General features: G+C 38.4%; 1 protein-coding gene across 22 annotated transcripts in view; it reads left to right on the forward strand.

Annotated features, from left to right (window-relative positions):
- ROBO2 (roundabout guidance receptor 2) overlaps window positions 1–22,456 on the forward strand; it is a 901,420-nt gene that overhangs the window by 754,451 nt on the left and 124,513 nt on the right. For 15 of the 22 annotated variants that reach the window (XM_081907838.1, XM_081907823.1, XM_081907827.1 and 12 more), the window contains exons 6-7: window positions 11,163–11,290; window positions 17,499–17,510. In XM_081907838.1, coding sequence (XP_081763964.1) covers window positions 11,163–11,290; window positions 17,499–17,510 — 140 coding nt within the window. The remainder of the gene's footprint in view (window positions 1–11,162; window positions 11,291–17,498; window positions 17,511–22,456) is intronic. The other 7 variants (XM_081907834.1, XM_081907824.1, XM_081907826.1 and 4 more) reach the window with 1 other exon arrangement.

Below are 22,456 nucleotides of genomic sequence, written 5' to 3' on the forward strand. Positions count from 1 at the left end.
CAGAGATAAAGCTTTATTTCTACCATCCATGAACTGGTAGAAGGAGCAAGTGTGATAACTCACAAAAAGCATGCACGGGTTCACAGTCATTTGCACAGAGTATATATTCCCCTTCCAATTCCCTCCCCTTTCTCCTCCCTCAAGAGTCCTGCCCATGAGTTCCTCTGAGCATGAACAGAAAGCTCCCCTGTCTTGGGACTCTTTTGGACTCTTGGCGCCATTCCCAGGAAAGGCGGGGTGAGAGCCAAGGGGTCGAGGAGCCCTGGTGGTTCAGCATGTCCAAGATGTTGCAACCAAATGAGATAAGATTCGTTTCTCAGGCTTGCTTTGAACAGAGCCTATTCATTAGCTTTTTGAAGCCTTCTCGTGCTGATAAAAGGAACGGTTTTTCCTATGTACTAGCATCTTGTGAGAATCCACAGAAAAGCTGTGAGAACCCACAGAAAGGCTGCATCAATTAAAAGTATAGTGTCCCCATCAAAGGAGGTAATAGTACCACTCTATTCAGTCTTGGTTAGATCACACCTGGAATACTGTGTCCAGTTAGAGAGGCACAATTTAAGGAATATATTGACAATCTGGAGTGTGTGTGCAGAGGAGGGTGACCAAGATGATCAAGGGTCTGGAAACCAAGCCTTATGTGGAATGGTTGAGGGAGTTCAACATGTTTAGCTTGGTAAAGAAGAAACTGAGAGGAGATACGATAGCTATCATCAAATAACTAAAGGACTATTACATGGAAGGTGGAGCAAGCTTATTTTCTCCTGCTCTGGAGGTTACAGCCCGAACCAATGGTTTAAGTTACAAAACAGAAGATTCCAACTAAACACCAGGAAGAGTTTTCTGATGGCAAGAGCTGTTCCACAGTGGAACAGTTTCCCTTGTGAAGGCAGGTGAGGACAGGTGACCCCACCTAGGCCCGAAGTCCCCCCCCCCACTCAATAATCACACCAGGCCTCAAAACTGTCCAAAATTCCTTTTGTCTTCTAAAAATCCAACGCTACAGCTTTTCTGGTGTGGTCTTCCAGGTGTGGTCTAACCAAGACTGAATAGAGTGGTACTATTACCTCCTTTGATGGGGACACTATACTTTTAATTGATGCAGCCTAGAATCACGTTAGCTTTTTTGCTGCTGCATTATACTGTTGACTCATGTTACACTTGTGGTCTGCTAAGACTCCTAGATCCTTTACATGTACTACTGGCAAGCCAGGTGTCTCCCCCCGCCAACCCCATCTTATATATGTGCAGCTGATTATTCCTGCCTTAGTGTAGAACCCTGACATTTGTCCCTATTGAAATTAATTATTGTGCTTTGGGCCTAGTTCTTGTTAAGGTTATCTTGAATCCCAATTCAGTCTTCTGTGGGATTAGAAACCTCTCTAATTAGATGAGCATCCCCTCAATTCCTTCATCCAAGTCATTTATAAGGACGTTGAACAACAACAGTCTCAGGACAAAGCCCTGTGGCACCTCCTTTGTTACTTTTTTCTAGGATGACGAGGGACCATTAGTGAGCACTCTTTGGATTTGGTCAGTCAACCAGCTACAAATCCAGCTGACAGTTGACTTATCCAGCCCATATTTTACTAGCTTCCTTGCAAGAATATCATGCCTTAATGAAATCAGGAAACACTACATCCACAGCATTCCCCTGATCTGCCAAGCTTGTAACTCTATCCAAAGTATGAAAGAGATTAATCTGGAATGACTTATTTTTGAGAAACCCATGCTGGGCCTTAGTAGTTACAGCATCCTTTTGTAAGTGCTCACAGGCTGACTGCTTAATTATCTGTTCTAGGACCTTTCCTAGTATCGATGTCAAGCTGACTGGTCAAGCTTACCTGGGTCTTCTTTTTTCTCCTTTTTGAAGATGGGAACATTTGCCTGCCTCATTATGAGTTTTGGCCTGCCTCACCTCCTTCCTGCAACTATTGGCTACTCATGTACACTCCTCCTTTTTGATTTCCCCTTTCTTTCATTTCCTAAACACACCCTTCTTAAATCTTAGATCATCTGTAAGTGCCTTCTGCAGCCACACCAGTTTCTTTTGATGCCTTTTTTGTTGCCCTTTTCTTTCTTGTTAGAATTGTCTGCATTTTTACCTTCAATATTTCACCTTTTAGAAACTCCCATCCACCTTCAACTTCCTTCTCTTTGAGCATTTTTTTAGTATTTCAGACCATAGGATCTCACCCAGTAGTTCCTTAAGCTTTTTGAGAATGAGAATCCCACAGTCCATTTCTGAGTGGGAGATAACAGGACCAGGGTAGAACTGTCTCTCTTCTCACAGCACCTAGGAATCTTGATAAAGAGGTAGAGTAGTAGGAAGCAGGAAACAGGAAACAGCATTCAGAGGCGAGGGCTAACTAATTCTCACCCGAAAGGCAATGTTTTTTAACCCACAAAAAGTGATAGATGATTGGGGGTTTTTTAAATTGTAAATCCTAGTGGACTAATGGATACCTTTCCTATTCAATATTAGCCCTGAGAATCCACCTCACACTTTCAAATTACTTTTGAAAGGTAGTTAAGAAACTATGGAGTTGATTTTTTAAAAATGCTAAGTGTACACAACAAAGGAACTTTGATATCCTGTGCATTAAATGCTTGGGTATTTAACTGAAGCTTCTACAAGACACAACCAAGGGGAAAATGACCTTTCAATGAAATATGAGTTAATAACACACTATAATGCTATGTGCTTTAGTCAAGTTAATCACAGCACAGATTGCAACTAAATGCAGCCCTATGTGTATTGCAAATTAATTAGAAGTAAGACTTTTCTCTGTGGCATGAGGGATCTAATCCTTGGTTACATCAGCACATTTTCAATTTTAATTAATAACAATTAACCATCTTAAATAAAGGGACAGGAGGGAAAAGGTGATTTCTTGTATTAAGCATAGCACTTTCAGTATCATCTCTGCCTAAATCTGTTGTGCTTTCTTGTTTCCTGTGCTACCATCAAGGAAAGATTAATTCCATTTATGAGAGGCATGGGGAAGACAAAAGGATTATCTGAACCACTGATCAATGAAAGGAAAAACTACTGTATTGCTATTCTTATGTACATCTGGAGAGGTTAAAGGTAGCTTCAATACAAAGTTTTCTGTTAAAAACTAGACAACAAAATTATCAGGGTGTAAGGGAAGGGATAGTACCGTACTTCTGGTGGGGGACACATCCTCATCCATCTGGGATAGTTTGTCCACCTTTGGTCACTACCCTGCGCTCAGCTCTCACCTGTGACTCCTAGAAGCTGTCACCATGGGATATGCCACAGTCTGGGAATGGTTTCAACAGGCTGACTAATCTAGGTGAGGGTAGACAATGGGTCTCAAACTTTTGGCGAGTCTGGGACTTCCCTTGCATGCAAAGACAGGCTCTGGTGAACTGAATGGACGAGACCAATAGTGGGTCCAGTGATCAAGAAGGCAGTTACTGCACATTCTGTAGGAGGGCATGAGAGCAGATAGGGCTCATCAACTTGGGAAGGTAGGAAAGGAAAAGTCTGATCCTAAACCTCCACAGCCCTCTGGCTAAACTCATCTGTGAGAGAGGCTCCAGGAATAAACCCCAAGGAAAAATCCATAAGCGCTGCCTTGTGGGACATCTTCAGCAGAAGAAAAGGCTAAGGAGTAAACCGTACACAAATCCGGAGTGGAATACCTAAGGTGGTTGGATGGTGTATTGTACACCTCTTTCTGCCAACTCCTGCAGCCAAGGAACATGCCAAATGTGTTGCTCTGCTTTCCTTTGGACCACATCAGCAAGGCCAAGAGGAGGGGTCTTGCTGTCTGGGCAGCCCAGGACCTCCGTACACACTGCCCAGACGCAGCACTTCAGTGCTGCTAACACAGCAAAATCAGGGCAGGAGGCAGCAGTTATGAATTAGCAGTTTCTACAGCCACAGCAGGTTCTGTGATTCTCCAGTGGTTTGACTTTGCCCTTGGAGGTGCACTTCATTGTTTCTTGAGTCAGACGGATGCCAACAACATTACTGCCACATGTTCTGCTTCTTAAAAATGCATCCCTTTATTTTTAAAACTTATTTCTAGCTAGAAGAGGTGCATATATAGCTGGGCACTGAACTGCTAATTATGAAGTTCAATAATCATAGAAATCTGCATCTTGCCAGAAGTACCCTACAACAGGATAATCGTTCTGAATGTTACAAGGCCTAGGATAGAATACCTCCCCTCTGATATACTAATCCATCTTTTGTCAGTAGAAAATGAAGATTAGAAGACATTTAACTTAATTTCATTTCCAAAACTATAATAGCTAATGCTAAAACCAACACAGAATAAAACAAAACAGTCAACAAAAGGTATGTTTGTTCCTTGACTTGTTCCCAGCTGTTCAACTCTGATAATGTTTCCATTTTTAAAAAGCAAAAAATGGCCAGTATCTTCTGTTTTCCTCATTTCTTCAAAGAGAATTCAGTTTCTGTGTTATATGCTGAGATTTTTGTTACATGCTGAGATGCTCTAAGTCTTCACGTTCCAGTGCTTGAGGGTTGAATTACAATACAGAAAAGGTAATACAAGCTGTCGGATAAATGTGCCTCAACTCTGATACAAAGAGCAACTATTCTTTCCATTCTGCTAAAATGATGGAAAGAATGGTTCAGTTTCTACTGGGTTTACTTTTATGTTATCTTAGTTGTCAATGCCAGTGAAGATGATGGTTGATACCAACTATTATATGGCAAATTATTTTATGTAGTGTTTCAAAACAACTGTATAGTGGTGGTTTGCTATCTTTCTACTCCTTTCTAGCTTTCCTTATTTTTAATATAATAATTTTTACCATATTATCCATCAATGCTTTTCACTTTTTATTAACAATGTTTATGACCGTTGCATTTGGTTGCTCATCTTTGAACACTGCAATAAAATGTTTTAGTTTGCTTGTACATAATTTAAGCATTATTAAAAATGTATAGAAGACATATAATCTCTTGCTTTCAAGCTGAGAAAGTCAGCTTTCATCCAACACATTCCAAGTGTGTCTTTGGAACTTCAGGCAATGTTGCGCAATAAGTGTAACAGTTGATTTTTAGATTACACACACACACACACATTCCACTCCACTCCAAGAAATTACTTACACCCACTTACACCCCAAAAGTCCAACTGTTTTGAATATGTTTTGCATTGGAAAAGTCCAACTGCTTTGAATATGCTTTAATTTCTACTAGCGACCAATAAGGTTTTCAGTCAAAAAATACCAGGAGTTCTATCAAAATATGTAGTGTAATGATAGCAAGTGTTGAAACTTCTTAACCTTTGCAGGGTAACCGCTATAATTGGTTAGGGCATGATGGATATTGCTTATACTTTATTGTGTCTTATAACAACAAGAAATAAACTAATTCAAGTACAAAGAAGGGAATATACTTGGTTGGCGCATTCATAAATCTCATCTGGCAGCTTTAACAGTTTATGAACACTACTATTCTTTTGGTAAAGAGACCAGCAACTAAATAAATAAAAGTCTTGATAAGGTTGCTACTACTTGGCAATGACCTCACCACTCAAATAGGAATTTAGAGGCTTAAAAAGCAATCTCAAGAGCTGCTGGCTGAAGGTGGGTAGGATGAGGCAAAGGTGACTCTACTCTCATAGAGATAAGTTCTGCTGTCAGGAGGAACACCTCCACTCCACAAAGGAACATACCTTATACTGCAGAAGCTCTATGGATGTAGAGCTACCATGAGTAGTAGACTCAGGGGAAGTGTGGGTAAGAAGCAGCCTTGGATCCAAAGCCCCATCTGTTTTCCTGTGGAGCCCCAGGATCAGGCCCCTCAATGACATCTCCATAAAAACAAATGCAGAGTTATTTATTTTTACACAAACCACCACTTTACTTCCGGCCAACTCAGTTAACATGCAGTTTTGTGTGTTATATCTTCACATAAGAGAGGTGAATTCCCTCTTTTGCCATATTTTGCAAACAACATGTTCGTGCTTCAACGAAGTTGAATGACCACTTGCACAATATAACTTCTGCCCACGCCCACTAAATCTGTATCCTCACAACATTCCACTGCGTGTATGTTTTGATGCTTTGTTAGTCTTCTTAAGTATATTTTATACCACAGTACAACAGTTTGTAACATTGCGAAAGCTGAAGGCCTGGGGGGGGGGGATAATTTGGATAACTGGAACACGAGTGGAACGAGCTCATTTTGTAAAAGGACAAACATGAACTAGAATAGGTTCCTTTTTGAACATGTTGAACTGGAACAGGTTCCTTTTTAAAATGCCCTTTCCAAGTTCTGCAACATATGCTACATAGGGCTGTCCCTCTCCCCCATGCCATGTGGTTTTCCCCTGGAGCCTTTGGCATGCACTATTAGGCAAGACAAAGGAATCAGGGAAAGAATGTGAGTGAAGGGGAAAATCTGACTGCACAAGCTGCCTTCTGTTTGCACAACCATTTGGTACAACTGATTGAAGTATTAATGATAGGCTGCTTAAATGAAAGACTGTTATAGCTGAGTTCAAGCCATGCTGCAAAGGAAGATACCAGCTGATCCATGTGGTACTTAAAGTCAACACTGGTCTGCTGATTGTCACTGTCCCCAAGCCACACTTTCAGCAGGGATCAGCTACAGTACTCTGGAGTTCTGGAAAGCTAATCACCGCTGATCAGCTGATCAGCTCTGATTATAATCCCTTTCTTTTGTCAGGGTTCAGCTCAACTTGGAGCTCCCAAGTGGAACCAATCCCATCTGGTCGTGCATATTTCAAGAGTGCAGAACACAAGCCCCACTTGCTAAAGAACAAACCTGACATCCTATATGATAACATGTTTATTTCTTGTTCCTGTCCCATACCCTTTTGCTATTGTCAGAACTGCACAAACCATACTAGAAACACTGAATTCTGAATCTTTGTGGTACTGTTTCCTAATTTCTATGGGGTATTTAAACATATTACAATTCATTTATTTATAGTGCTATCTATACATATACTACTACTGCTACTAATTTTTTATTTATATCCTGCCCATTTGGCTGGGTTTCCCCAGCCACTCTGGGCAGCTTACAACATATAAAACACAACAAAACATCAAACACTAAAAAAAAAATATCCTATACAAGCAAGAAACAAACCAATAAAACAAAACAACAATAATAAACAGTTTACAGTTATACCCAAATTAAAGTAACCGGCCAACCCCAACTAAACATTTAACCAACACCAACCCGACAAAAATGAAACAGAGGAACTAAAATTAGAACCATTTAAAGCATTGTATCCAGTTGTCCCAACCCAATAGTTATTCCAGCAGTGTCTCTCTGGCCTCCCAGGAGCCTTTTAGCTGTTCAGGGTGAGTGTGGGCTCCGCCCCCTAGGCCAGGTGGAAATGGGCCATGCAGCAGGGAGTTATTTCTTCCAGCACTCAGGCAGCAGCTTAGTAAGTTCTGTTGAGTTCAATGGGGCACACTCCCAAGGAAGTGAGTGCAGAACTGCTACTTTATTATATTTATAATGACACAGAAAAATGGGCCGTCAGGATATAGGCTCAAGGTGCCACTCACTGTGATGGGATCAGAAATACTTACAAAAAATATGAAGACAATTTAAACTTTGAAAATCCACTGCTTTGTAATAGTATGAAGCAAGGATTTTTGTATCTAAGCTAAATTTAGATATTGTAGATTAACTTGTTTTATTTTAATCATTATTTCACCTACAGATGGTAATGGTTTTGACACAATTAAGTTTTCTAGTTCTTCCTCCAAGAAAAATACAAAGCTCTTTTCCCCCCACTTTGTCACAGCTGGTTACCAATCAATCTCAATTCACGGTACAGTGATGATAGCACATGTTGTCCAGGGGCCAAATCTGATTGGGTTGCATTTTTCAGCAGTGCTTCATATCTGGGGGGGAAATGTGTCTCAATGGCAGGGACTGTCAGCACACTTTTGTACAACTGTCGTTAATCAAACCAGCAACAAAGACTACATTCATAAGAGCCAGAGACTGTCAAATTTCAAAATCAAAATCACCCTATTTCTTTAAGAATTTCCTAACCAGTAATGTTTTTTCATCTGTTCTCATGTATGCTTTCCCCTCTGCTTAATGAAAAGCAGACTATCTGTAGCTATTACTTCAGAAAAGGAATAACTGTATATGGCATTAACAATTGCTTCTTACAACTACACATTTTAAGATATTTTTGAATTTTTGCTGAATGTAAGCCAATCTATAGAGGGGTAGAAATACTGTAAGGACACAAGAAAAAGAAATGTGAGAGAGATGTGATCAGAATTCAGTTCTTGCTGTTCTCGTGATCAAATTTGCTTTTCTAGAGCTCTTATTAGTTTCTGTTTACACTGCTTTGAGCTCCTTGAAAGAAGAGTAGGAGAAAAATACAGCAACAATAATAGTGGTTAATATCAATGGTCCTCACTAGTGTTAATGTGGTCTTTACTAGTGCTAATGTAAGGAGGTGATCAGATACATCATACTTATTTGAAAAGTTTGTTGGTGAAACAAGAAGCACAATGGCTAGTAGGTACGTACTTTTGAGCTTTCATTTGCTTGTGTGCGGAGCAAATTCTATACTACCCCCCCCCCTCATGAAGTAACCACAGAATATGCCAAGATGTCTGTGGTAATATGTGGTGCTAGTTCCACCTCTGAATGAGTTCTCACATGCAGACAATGATCTCAAACTGCCAACCAATTGGCTGAGTTTAAAGGGCCAGTTCATTACAACAAGGGCTTCCAACAAGGGCTATCATATGGTTGTCATATGACAAGTTGGTTATATGGTTCAGACTACAATCAGTGCCTATACTGAATGTACCATAAAGGTTGATTGGATTATGGTATTTTACCTAGAGAAGCTAAACTCAACATGTCTTTCATTTTCTTTCCCTACAAGTCACTTAAATACGTAAATGTAACCTTCCATTTCACATTATTCCTTTGCACAGCATATTCAGAGCCAATTAACTTCCAACCTCTTATTTTCTTGCTTCACCTGTCATAGATTATCAGTGAACCATGATGACTTGTGTGGGCAGTGTGAGTAGAACAGATGACTATGGGGCACTACATCAATTCTTTAGGAGAACAGATGGTTGCAATATCTCATGAGCCTTGCTATACACTGGCTGCTCGTTAGATAGCATGCCTTTTTCAGGGTGGTCTAGAAACCCACTGATAATTTGCAGGCTAGAATGCAATGAGTTGGTGTTCCTTCTCAAAATAGCTGCTGATTTGACCACTCTAAGGGCACATTTACTCTATAATCTCCATACTGGTACTCAAGATTATCATTGTGGCTAACTCTCTGTCCTGGCATGCTACATAAATAACTTGTACACCCATCAGTCTCTGCACAATTGCATGATTGATAGGTGCGAACATGAAGTCTGCTGAGGTTTACAAGGCAGCTGGCTGGCATGCCAGAACCAGTACATCAGTGAGATGAAGTGGGAATGAGTCAGCTGCAGCCCAAAGCTGATTGTCAGAATTGGATCCAAGATTGTCTGCATTAAAGTTCAAGTCAGTTATACCCTTTTGACTGTCTAGGTATATGCTAACCACCTTTCTGTACTCTTAGAAGGGTGGGAATTGTTCTTCAGATATGAAATGGCCAAGCTTTATTGTGATCTGCAGATTTAGATTTTTGCCTCTGTATTTTCAATTCCACTGTAGTCAGTCTTAACATTAAAGAAAACTAAAGGAAATAATTTCGGTCCTGATTTTCACTGCTTGCTCTCTATGAAAAAAATATTTTTTTAAAAAAAGAATAGCAATACTAATTATAACCTCTGACAATAGCATATCAACAGTTTCTGGAAATTTGATACTTCCATTTACTGCCCTTGTGCTTAGTCTAATGAACATAGTAAGGTTTTTCCTGTTGATGAGTGCCAATCAGAATGGCAAATTACTTAATACATGGCAGCTTCTTGTATTGTTTCTAGCTCTGGTACCTGCCAGTGAGAAGTTTCCTCACTAACCATTGAAAAACACTATTTAACATTAAACTTACTTGAAACTGTACCTACCTGCAGAACAAAAATAAAGTTTCAGGGCAGAAGGACAGGTTTCCCTGTGGTTCTCTCACATCAGTGCAGAAGCAGAGAGGCACTTGTAGACCACTTTCTCCCTGAGAGGCACTGCTCATGTTGACCACTTTCTCCCGTGTAGATTCCCCAGCCTTGTTGCAAAGTCAGAGGAAACCATGAATGTACAAATTGGAGATGAGAGAGAGTTAAGAACTCTCCCTTCTAATCTGCCAATTCTCTCGTCTTGTGTCCCCAGCTCCCATTATATTGGAAAGTACAGAGTCCTTGGTATAAGCAGAGAAAAGGGACTGAAGAACAAAAAGAACAGTCGGATGGAGGCAAAGGCCAATAATGGCTATGCTCCGTCTCCACAGCTGGAGGCAGTAATGCTTCTGAATACCAGTTGCTGGAACCACAGGAAAGGAGAGTGCTCTTGTGCTTGATTCCTGCCTAAGGGTTTTTCCCGCAGGCATCTGGTTGGCCACTGTGAGAACAGGATGCTGGACTAGGTGGACTCTCAGCCTGATGCAGCAGCCTTGTCTTGTGTTCTTATAGAGGATATTCCCAACCCTAGCTAGAGATGCCTGGCATTGAACCTGGGACCTTCTGCATGCAAAGCAGATTCTTTACCGCTGACTATGGCTTTCCCTACATATTTTTTATTTACTCTGTTAGTTTAAATCAGTATATTCCCCACACCAGAAAAGATACTGTCAACTTTGTTAGCAGTTTACTATGGAGATGAAACATTTTAAAAGCCAGAAGTGAAACATGCAGTAATGTACTTAGATTCAGGGTAAACCTGGAATGTCATATATTGATAACTGATGCATGTTAGCTCTATTTTATCATAGTGCTCCAGATCAAGGGCAGAGTGACTGATATTATTAATAAAGCCTTGATACCGCATGAACATAGCAATACTAATTTTATGGCTGTAAAGTTTTTAAGTAATGCATGGTGCAATAAAAGTGTCATGAAGATTAATGTTCAGTGGAATTATCTAATTCCACATAATAAATTATGTTCCAGAGATATATCCAAGATAGAATAAGGATGGTATATTCCAGGTAAGACATTAAGCCGAGCAATGATTTCCATCTTCTCTGTTTCAAATGCAGATACGACATCAAAGATGACTACACCTTGCGTATTAAAAAGGCGATGAGCACAGATGAGGGGACCTATACATGCATAGCGGAGAACAGAGTTGGAAAAGTTGAAGCCTCTGCTACACTAACTGTTCGAGGTAAGTGTTGGGTTATGGGAAAGGGACTGCAATATAGTGTGGTTCTGTTTTCTAAAATGGTGCAAATACAATTATTTTGAATCAAAATAATTACGGCCAGATTTCAAATATATATATTTAAAAACAGCTTTTTCTTGTATATAATTTTGTAAGAGTTTATTTATTTAAAAAATATCCTTTCTACTGCCGTTGGTCATTAATTGATTAAAAATTGTTGTTAGAATAGTCATCGGGATGCTAAGGAGGTGCATTATTGAGTAAAACAAATAGCCCTCTAGCCCAGTACTCCAGTACTCTGCTTAATTAACAGCAGCTCTCCAGAATCTGAAGCAGGGTATTTCTCTGTACAATATATATATTTTAAGTCATCATGCAAAAGGTGGAACATGGATCATGCAAATTGTGTGCTCTACCAGAAAGCTAAGCTCCTAAGTTACTGCCTAAGTTAAGTCCTATTGATCTTATAGGTCTGCTCCAAGTGTGACACAAGTTGAGATCCAACTCTTTGGGTTTATACTCTGTTTGTTCTTTGCTCTCTGTGGTGATTCCAATGTGCACAGAGTTTACAATGTAAGGGTGCAAAGAACAGTTTTGTAATAATTATCCTTTCTAGTTAACTTGCATGTAGAAAGTTGTGTTTCTTACCTTTCACACATCATGAAAAGCAGAAAAAAGTATTAAAGTGGTAAACACAAAAACACACGTACTTCCCAGTATTCGTTGTTAATTGTTGGCTTAGGAGTTTTTTAGGAAGAATTAACATAGTGAACAGATGCTCAAACTAGTACATTGCACATTATTCTAACCTTATAAGCCATGGAAATCTCTTCAGACAAAAATCTAAAGTTCTTTTCTATGCCAGAATAGAAAATCTAAGATGAAGAAAGGGAGAAATTGATTTAGCTTAAGGGAGAAGTGTATGTGCGTGAGCATGTGCATTCAAGAGATGCCATGATGCTGCAGACTTTAAAGGTGCCCTGTAATTGCAAAGAGCAATGTGCTGTGCTTTGAAGCTCTGCTTCAAAACACCACATCACCTGATGTCACTGTGACAACATGTGATTGATGGGTGAGTGGCCCTTCCCACCTTTCAGATTTGGCCCATGGAATGGTAGGGGAGATCCAGTTCCCCACCACTGGTTTAGAAAAAGGGAGAATCGTGATAGCAGGCTACAGAAAAAATGGTAAATTTTCATGCTAGAGAGAAAGAAGAAGGGTGTGTGTGGCAGAATTGAGATATATTGAGGAACACCAAATACATATCCTTTGGAGGCCAAAGGGTGTCCCCATTGGGCAACAGACTGTAGATCAACAAATAACTTGCTCTCAAGTCTTGCTGTCTGTAAGTTCCACTTAGCGCAGACGTTTGCCTGGTTGCGATTGCCTTGCTTTACATAGCCAGGTGTGAACTTCTTTGGGAGATGTCCTGGGAGATGTACCAGAGGATGAATCCAGTTGGGGTGAACTATTATTTCCTTCCAGGATCTACCAGCACACTAATATTACAACGGTCTGGAGATTCAGTACAGTTTCCTGAAACCTGCACACATGTTGAAGCATTTGCAAAATCATAAGGCACATGGATATATGTCCTCAGCAGTGTCAAACTATCAACAGTATCAGTGATGTGAGTCCAATATGGAAACACTAATCTAAATATTTATAGGCAGCATATAAATATACCTGCAATATATATTATAATAAGTTGTGTTTGTGTGTGTGTTAGATATACCCTTATCCATGGATGGATGGATATCACTCAGACACTATTTCACAATTTAGCAGCGTGTGCTGAAGGTTCAGTAGAGCTGTGAAAGGTTAATAAAAACATTTTTAGCTTTATCAGTGTTCCTTCTCCTTCATACGCATTAAATCAGATGATCAAAGTCTCTATGGATTGCTTTATTAGAACAGAGGTCAACTGACCTGAAACGCCAGTTTCCATTTCCATCATTTAATACATAGACACAGTTCAGTTTGATTTGATGAATCTGGAACAAAAAAGGGGGGGAAGTTAACCTAGTGGCTTTGCAGGCAGTGAGGGAGAGGAGTTGTCCAGATTTGATAAAAGAGAGAGGTTTTGTGGTAATCCAGCTGCTAAAATATTACTATTAATACTCACTTTAGATAATAAGTTTTTGTTTTAAGCTGCAAAACATGTTCATGTACAAACTATGTTTTATGTATAGATTGCCATTTTGTAATTTGAGAAAAGCAGGCAATAGATTTTCATTCCGGAGAAAATAGCATCATGCCCATTCCTTCCTTTTTTTGTGAAAATAAGAAAACTAGTCACTACACTAGTCAGCTCCACACTTCATATTTCCTCCTAATATCAGCCAGGGCACATGTTGGAGAGACCAACAATTTCTTTAGGCTGAAGCTTAGCATAGTTATATGAGTAGTGAGTTGAACAAAGGGGACAAGGAGGAATCTGTTGAACTCACTGGAGCCTGAACTTGAGCAAATTAAGATGAAAAAAGAATTTTATATAATTTAATTGATTTTCCTACATGAAAGAAGATATCTCATTATCTTTCTCCCCCCACCCCACCCTTTCTAATTTAACTAACCATAGGCAGAGTGTTTATTCAGTACAATGGAAGACACTGCATTGCAAGTATATGTTGAACATCAGATATATAAAAGAACATTTAAAAAGCCAAGAAATATAATGTTTGAAGTCAGGAGACTGGAAATTTTGCATATAAAGCTGCATTGTCAAACTCCCATTGTTTTTATGGCTCTAACAAAAATAATATTCCTTGTGTATATAATATAATGATTTGAACTTTCAGTCTCTAGGACACTTTTTAAAAGGGGGACTGTGGTGGTGTGCCTTCTTCCACTAACCTCGTATTATGCTTATTTATTTTCAGAATAAATTCTGGTATATTCAGTTGAACTTATTCCTAAGTAAATGAGCATAGAATTGCTGTCTCGTATTGATTGGCTTCAATGAGACCAGGCATTTTACTTATGTAGTATTTCTGCCCCTGTCAGCTACGCTTCATTGCCTGCTCACCCAATAATGTTGTTCCAATAATGCATAAGTATGAAATATTTTTCATGAGCAGCCTTACTAACTCTGCATTCATATACTGTCCCCCCCTCACCATTTTATCCATGTTTTACCTTCATCTTTACTAATGATCCTGTATCAATGTAAGATGAACCACTTATTCAAAGAGCCAATGGATAGAGGAAAAAAGACATACAACTTCCTACAAACTTACGAAATGACAGTCACCCACAAAACTTCTGACTCTGGTGATGGAATTTATTGATGTACTGTATAAAGGGCTTCCAGCAACTGTTCACTCTCTGACCTACTTGCTGCGCTCAGGATATCCTGTACCTGCTGGTAGTTGTGTTTGAGTTCACCAAGTGTTATGTACTGAAGTTCTCACCCTGGGCCAGCAGGGGGATACTGTAGATAGTTCAGGTCCACATATGCAAATATGGGATCGAAAGTGACGTTCAGTGATTGGATAGTTATAGAAAATTGTTACTGTTGCATTCTAGTGGAGCTCTATATAAGCAGGCTGGCTGAACCCTTCAGTTCAGTTCTGTTCTGCCTGTGAATAAACAAGAGCTGTTTGAAGAATTGCTGTTCTGATATGTTCACCCACAACTTAACAGGTGATAAATAAATACTTGCTTTTAGCCTGCTATCCTCAAAACCTAGTATTTGTTCCAGTAGACAGCAGAGGCTGAAACAGGGAATACAGTTTTTGGAAGGGCTGTGTTTTCTATATGCAGCTTTGGCATAAAGATTTCCATTTTGCTGACAAACGTTAGCAGATAAAAGGCAATTCTTAAAAGCCAAGCTAGGATTTTATTTTATTTTTAAAGCTAAATAGGGTATAGGAACCCTCAACTATTAATGAGAATAACATAGGAAAAACCAGCTGGATCAGTCCAATGACCCATCTTGTCCCAGCATCCTGTTCTCACTGTGGCCAACCAGATGCCCCTGGGAAAACTGTAGGAGCATTCTCCCATCCTGTGGTTTCAGAAGCATACTATCTGCAACTGTGGAGGCAGAGCATAGCCATTGTGCGTAGTAGCCACTGATAGCCTTATCCTCCATGAATTTGTCTAATTCTCTTTTTAAGAATGAAGAAATACTTTCCTTTTATCTGTCCTGATTCATCTAATATTCAGAGAGAGAAATAAAAACTTTTCTTCATTCGTATTCTCATTGCCATGCATTACTTTGCCATGGATAACTCCCTTTTCCTCCCAGGGAAGTTGCTTTCCCCTTGATCATTTTTTTTGCCCTCCCTGAGCCTTTTTTCAACTCTACAATATTCTTTTTGAGATATGGCAAGCAGAACTGTATAGAAGGTATTCCAAATCTGTTTCCGCCATAGAGTTGTATGACAGCATTGTGATATTGACAGTTTTCCCTAGGAAAGAATTTGTCTTTTTCACAACTGTTTCACACTTCCTGATGGTAGATGTTCAGCAGTGGAACAGACTCCCAAAAGAAGTGATGGACTTTCCTTCCTTGGAGGTTTTTAAGCAGAGGTTGGATGGCCCTCTGTCATGTGTGATCCCTTTAACTAATGTAAAGGGGTGGTACACTCTCCGTCGTTGTCCCCATCATAACTCCCAAGATGACATTCTCTTTGGTGTTTCCTCCTTGGGTTGACCTGTCAATGGCACCCTGCTAGGCCCCATTAGTTCTGAATGTATGGCTCTAGGGACCAAGGAGTCCATAAATCAGCCCACAGTTCAGGCCAATTTGTGTCTACTATCACCTCATTCCCAATGCTCTCCTGGACTCTCCAGCAGCTGGTGGAAATACCTCTAAGCAGAGTCAACTCGTAAGTCTGCAGGGTGCAATTTCTTCCTTGGGCATTTAGGGAAAAATATAGTGATAGTATAATGGGGAATGAGGGAAATAAAATATAACCAGTGCTTCCCCCCAAAAAAACAGTTTAGGGGTACTCTCATTTTGGCTCAAGAAAATCATCATTTTATAGTTCAAATCTGGAAAAATAAATACAGTAAATGGACAAAAATACAAAGATTCACAAAACATTTAGGGGTATGTGTACCCCTGTGTCGTTGTCCCTGAAAAAAGCACAGAATATAACAATAAATAAAATTATTATATTCAAAAGATGTCACAACATATTAAGTTCCAAAAGTCTGATTTGGGCCTCTTGCAGGCATATTCTATACATGTCTACTCAGTAGAAGGTACTTAAAGGTAAGCACTGACTATAGGATTACTGCCTAAATCTAACGAAGTTAAATTGGGGGGGGGGGAGCAGTTAACAATATAACTTTACTAATTTGGTTAGTAACATTACGTCTGTTTCCTCTCTCCTATATTTAACCTACCAAAAATACCCAGTGTACCTCTGAACTCTTCCTTAAAATATGTTGAGTAAAAGCAGGTGTGACAGATCCCACTCACCCCCAACAACTCTAATGTAATGATAGTATTCTGCTAGAATGAAATCATTTGTTGAAGCAACTACTTTCAATCTTAGTATCAGTCTGAAGCAGAAATAAGTTGTCGATCTTTCCCACATTTTTAAAAGAAACTAGAAATTATCTAAGCAGCAATTTGGGACATCTGAGTTGAAATTCCTATGGCCATTGGGAGTAATGTTATATTTTCATCAGGTCTGTCAACGATTGGAAAAGGGATGTAGTATGATCCTTTGTGTCTATTACTGAATGAGGAAAAATGGTGCCTTGGGCTTTTCTCCAGCCTGTACTGCAGTCCTGATCAGCCATGCTTAAAACTCAATTGGTATTTAAATCATACAGTGATGCTTCTCTTTTATTGGATTGACATTTGCCAGTCTATGGTTTTCGATGATGTATTCATCAGGGTCTAAAAGTTTGGGCTAATGTAGAACTACTTTACTTCAATAAAGCATTAGCAATGGCATTTGATGATGGCATATGAACCTATCAAAAGTGTTGCTCATATGATTGATTCCAGACAGCTTGCTTTATTTTACTTTTAAAAAATCAAATTCTATGCAGGAACAAAAAGCTTCTGATAACTGCAACTTAAATAACAGCAAGAGGCATTTAACTATGGCTAATATATGAGAATTTAGTGTTCAACTGAGTATCCACAGTTAAAGCATAACATTACATATCATGCATTCTGACAAACTTTCTTTATTTTTTCTTTTAATTTTGTTATATTATCACCACACCATTGTAATGTCTCCAGCTCGCCCTGTTGGTAAGTAATCATCATTCTATCCATTTTAGCATGGTTTCATACAGTTCTTCATCTTTCATTTTCTAACCATGTAGGACTATCTTCAGTAGTTATTAACTACTACATATCTAATAGGCAAAGCAATGTGTTAGAGAAAATGTTTTGAATCTGTTCTGGACCTTGATTATCCAGTTAGTCTTGACTGTCCTTGATTAATACCTAGACTTTAATCATCCAGTGTTCCTACTTACGCAAATCATTGTGTGTCCTCTGTTTGGTATACGGCTTTTGTGTAGTGAATTGTGATTCTTTTTAAATGAATCATTGTCTATTGAAGTATTTCAATTGTTGTTTTGAAAAAAGAAGCTGCACTCTGTTTTGATGTCAGTAATTATATATGTTTCAAATTGTATCCTAATGGCCAAAGTCCAGATTATAATTTCAAGAGCCTGTCTAGCCCACTGAAATCTATGAAATGGACAATCATAAGTGGGGTTTAGATAAATGCCTTCAATTTTGTATTTATTTTCCTTGCATAAAAAGGTCTGAAAGTTCTGCGTCTATGTTTTCCATATGATCTCTAAAATAAAATAATTTGTTACTACTGTTGGAAAAATATTTATACAGAATTGAATTAAGTACCATTAATATTACAGAATCACTGTCAATTTTGATTTTATTTTCTGATGGAGCACTAAATTTGTATCTGAAGTGCCTGGGTTACGCAAGTGTCCTACATCTGATGTTCAGTGGAAGCGTAACTTCTAGGTGAGCATACAGAATTTTCAGTCCTTTTTGATGAAACTTGATAACACTGTTTAAAATCATTATTAAAAATGAAAGATTATAAAGATTCTGAAATCTCTACTTTCATTTTACAGTATTTCAAGTGGAACGGAAATAAATATGTTACTGGTACTTTTAATGTGGCTTTTTCAAATGTAGAATTCCTGTGGTGATTGCAATGTTGTTGATGGTTTCAGATATTTAAGTTTTTATCTGTAGTGTCATATCCTTTTTTTGAACAGGCGTGAAAATTTAAGCTTGAATTATTTCTGTCTGCTCGGTCAAAGCAAGCCATTCCTAGCATATGGTACTGACTGTACATATGCAAAGTCAAGCATGGTTCTGCCTGAGGTAGATGGCAGCTGGTGAATATAACAGCTCTGTACCAGATTCCCATTAGCAAATCAAAACATTATGAGTAATAACTGTATTGCTCATCTCTGAAATAGCTGTTCTTTTTATTTTAAGCTTTTGAAAAGATCTCCTACAGGAGTTTACAGCAGATGGGTTCTGGAAGCAGGGTATTTATTCCTATTTAGACCATTTGCTTCTGTTATTCCACTCATCAGATGGGTTTTCCAGATGAACAAGTTAATATTTTCACACACACTTTTTTCCCTTCCTATTTCTCACTGATGCAGTGCAAAGAGTTTATTCCAAATACTGTGAGTGACAATTTAATGGGGAACATTAATTTCATCCATAGTTTTCCTATTTCATGAGAAAATTTAATTTGTTGGAAGTAAAATGCTCTAATCAAACATCCAATGGGGAGGATCCAAAAATATCAATGTCATTACTCTACAAGGTGAGGAAAATATGAGAAATTAAAGAAATAATAATCAAAACAAATGTGATCAATTATAAAACTGACTTAACAGTGACCATCAAAAATAAACAGAAAAAGAAAAAGGAATTAAGCACTTTAATGCACTGGTTTGGACTTTGGCAGCCTCATGGCCCTTGGATATCATTTATGTGGCATGTCCTTTTTGACAGAAGTGATTTGAAGATGGTAAGAATTGTGAAAGAAAAAGATGCAAAATCTAAAAACCAAGATAGGTAGTTCTCAAAATTAATACCTTTCACGATGTCTCAAAAACTACAGGAAACCAGTCTAGACCCTGGAGCATTTGTCTGAACTAATGCTAGCAAGTAGGGCACTCATGTAATTCCTAATGCGAACTGGTGCACTGATGTAATGTATTTCTTGCCTTCAGAAGGCAATTTATCACAAGTAATTATCAATAGCCAGGACTAGGATAGTAATATATACCACCTAAACTTAGATGCAACTTCTAGAAGCATAGAATTGTTGAGTTTGAAGTGACCATGAGGGTCATCTAGTCCAACCCCTAGCAATACAGGAATCTTTTTGCCCAACATGGGGCTTTAACCCATAACCCTGAGATTAAGGCTAGATGTAGACACATCAAAGAAGCGATTCAGTTTGTAAACTTCATACAGGGAAGCTCCGTTGGTGAAAAACGGGACTCCACAGTGCCATCTGGTGCCATAGTGTTATAACACATATAAAGTGCTTTATCTTTACAAATGTAGCTGAGTCCTAAGAGTGTTCTCAATTGAGCTATCTGTGCATAGCAAGTTTTTTTTCCTAGGGAGTTGACATGTTATTGTTTGAAACTGAACAATTTTTAATCTATCAAGCCAGATTTGGATTCCCAGCCATATATGGCAGCTTCCAGAGGCTAGTCAAGTTTCGTTTTTTGCTAGCTACCCTCATCAGAATTACTGTTAAGCATCTGATGAGCCAATATATATGGCTGATTAGCTAGGTGTTGTTTGTGGATCACAAGTTCTTTAGACTTGGGCTATATAGGCTGCTGTAAAATATATTGATATTTTACATCCCCAAATCCTGTAATTCAGAGTTTTCATGCTGGTGACATACTTTTAGACATTCATCATTTAGCATCACAGTAATTTGAAAGTCATTGCCTTGGTTTGCACATCATGTTAAACCATAGGTTGTGTTTAACTATGGTCTAATGTGAACAAGCCTCATGCTAGTGTACCATGCTCAAAAATCTCCACTTTGATTCTCTTCCACTCATAGCAAAAAACCACTAGTCTTGGTTTGACATGTCATCTGAGCCCAGGCTTGTTGCTTGTTCTTTGTGGTTTGGGTAAAACAAATCAGAAGCCCAGGTTCAGAAGACAAGACAAACCAAAACTAGTGATATGTTGTTTCCAGTGTGGCCAGGAACAGAGAGGAGTGAAACAGGGACTTTTGAGAAGTGTGCAACAGCAGGATAGGTTGGTTCTGAAACATAGAAAAGCAAAATATTAGTCTTTGGGTACCACTTCCCCACCCCCCTTTTTGTTCTCCCTCTCTCTCTTTTTTTTTACATATGAACTAACCAGGAAATTGAACTTCTGAAAACATGACTGAGACTGAGGTGTTATTTTTCTTTGATAATTAACAGCCTCTAAATTAAAGATATTTTGCTCCCTTTTGATGTAAACAAATCTTAAAATAGCATAAAAGGGTTTGAAGAACAGGTGTCATGAAGCCAGATTACTACACTTTGGCTTATATAATAGAAACTTCAACTTTTCCAGATTAATTTCTTTCATTAATATGCTAGAATTTATTTTGAGAAAGCAAGCTGAAATTCTGCTTCATCAGCCTAAGTAAACATTCTCTTTTGAGGCATGTTGGTGAAGTGAACATACCTTACCTACTATTACATTTCCATCAACACTGCCATCTTACACAGTCTTGGGAGTACAATCCAAATAAAGGAAAATACTGCGAGAAAGCAGCAAAGTTAAATGAGAGAGATCAAACTAAAACGTAGAATGAAAGCATTGTACCATCCACGTAATGTATAGCAGAAATTTATTCCACTGCTTTAAAATCTGTGAATAATTAATAGATACACATGGCCACAATCCAGTGGAAATTTATTCCTAATAGACTTTAACTCCAAAACACAATTAATATCTTCTTTATTTGTTGGCCACTCTGGGAACCTTATTTCAGTGGAGGAGCTAGGCTTTCAGTAAATAAGTAGTTAAGAGCAAATAGGTAGGTGCAAAGCCACTCATCTTAATAGACAGAAAATGAGATCTGTTAGACAATCAGAGTTGCTTTCTTGTAAAGTCTTTCCTGCTACTCAATCCTTACACATTTTACCAAAGCTCTAAAGATCCCTGATATATTTTAGACAATTAAGTTGAAGTCATAGCTCATCAAACTATAATTTTAGCACAGTTCTCCCTTAACAGTTGAGACCAGGTTTCATTTATCCATCTGCAAAAGGAAACTTCAGGTTCTTGAGAATTCTGTACTTGAATCACTCATGGAACTTTAAAGGAAACATTATTATTATTTTTCTCAGAGACTCACCTTTGAATATTCTGAACTTTTTGCTTTTCTGTGAGATTATGTGGATGAAGACTGCAGACACAAAACAAGGAGGTTTTAGGAACAGGGTTCACAGGACTGTACATGGAGTAGCTCAGTTTCAGTTATAGAGAAAAAGTAGGTTACTAAGGTAATGAATCTCAAAGCCGAAAGATTTAAGCAATTAAACTTCCAGTCCTTGTGCAGACAATAAATTAACTACAGTTGGAAGAGGACTTTCAGAATGTATTTGTTTTAGATCTTGCAGCCTGAAGGCACGAGTTCCATCATGAATTAAAGATCTCATTTGATACACCATTTCCTTTGAGGTAAACATTGTGTTAATAAATCATGAAAGTCTCAAGTGAGCTCCCATTTTTGAACTGTAAGCTTTCCAAAAATAATTTTTAATTACATTTCAGAAAGGTCAGTTTTGGATTTAAATAAACCTTAATGTTGATGTTGTCGTTCTGGTTTCTTTATAAGTTACATTCCATTAAGTGCATGAGATATAAGATTTTTATTTCTTTCTGAGTTCAGTTAGCAACCGATTAATCCCACTGTGACAAACCTGGTTAAACATTTCAAGGCGTGATAGTTAAATGTATATATATTGATGCTACAACCATGTAGAGCTCCCATTAAGTTAATTGAGTTGTCTTCTCTATTCTAATGGATTTTGAGAAAATTAGGAGTCCTGCATTTGCTACTTCCTTTTGTTTTTCCTACCTAACAATGCAGTGGTTGCTGTGACACACTTTGCTCTACTAACTTGCAACCACCTGATTCATCGTCACATCTGTTTATGACT

The sequence above is a fragment of the Podarcis melisellensis genome (genome assembly GCF_964234715.1).
Source record: "Podarcis melisellensis genome assembly, chromosome: 4".
In the NCBI taxonomy this organism is placed as follows: Eukaryota; Metazoa; Chordata; class Lepidosauria; order Squamata; family Lacertidae; genus Podarcis; species Podarcis melisellensis.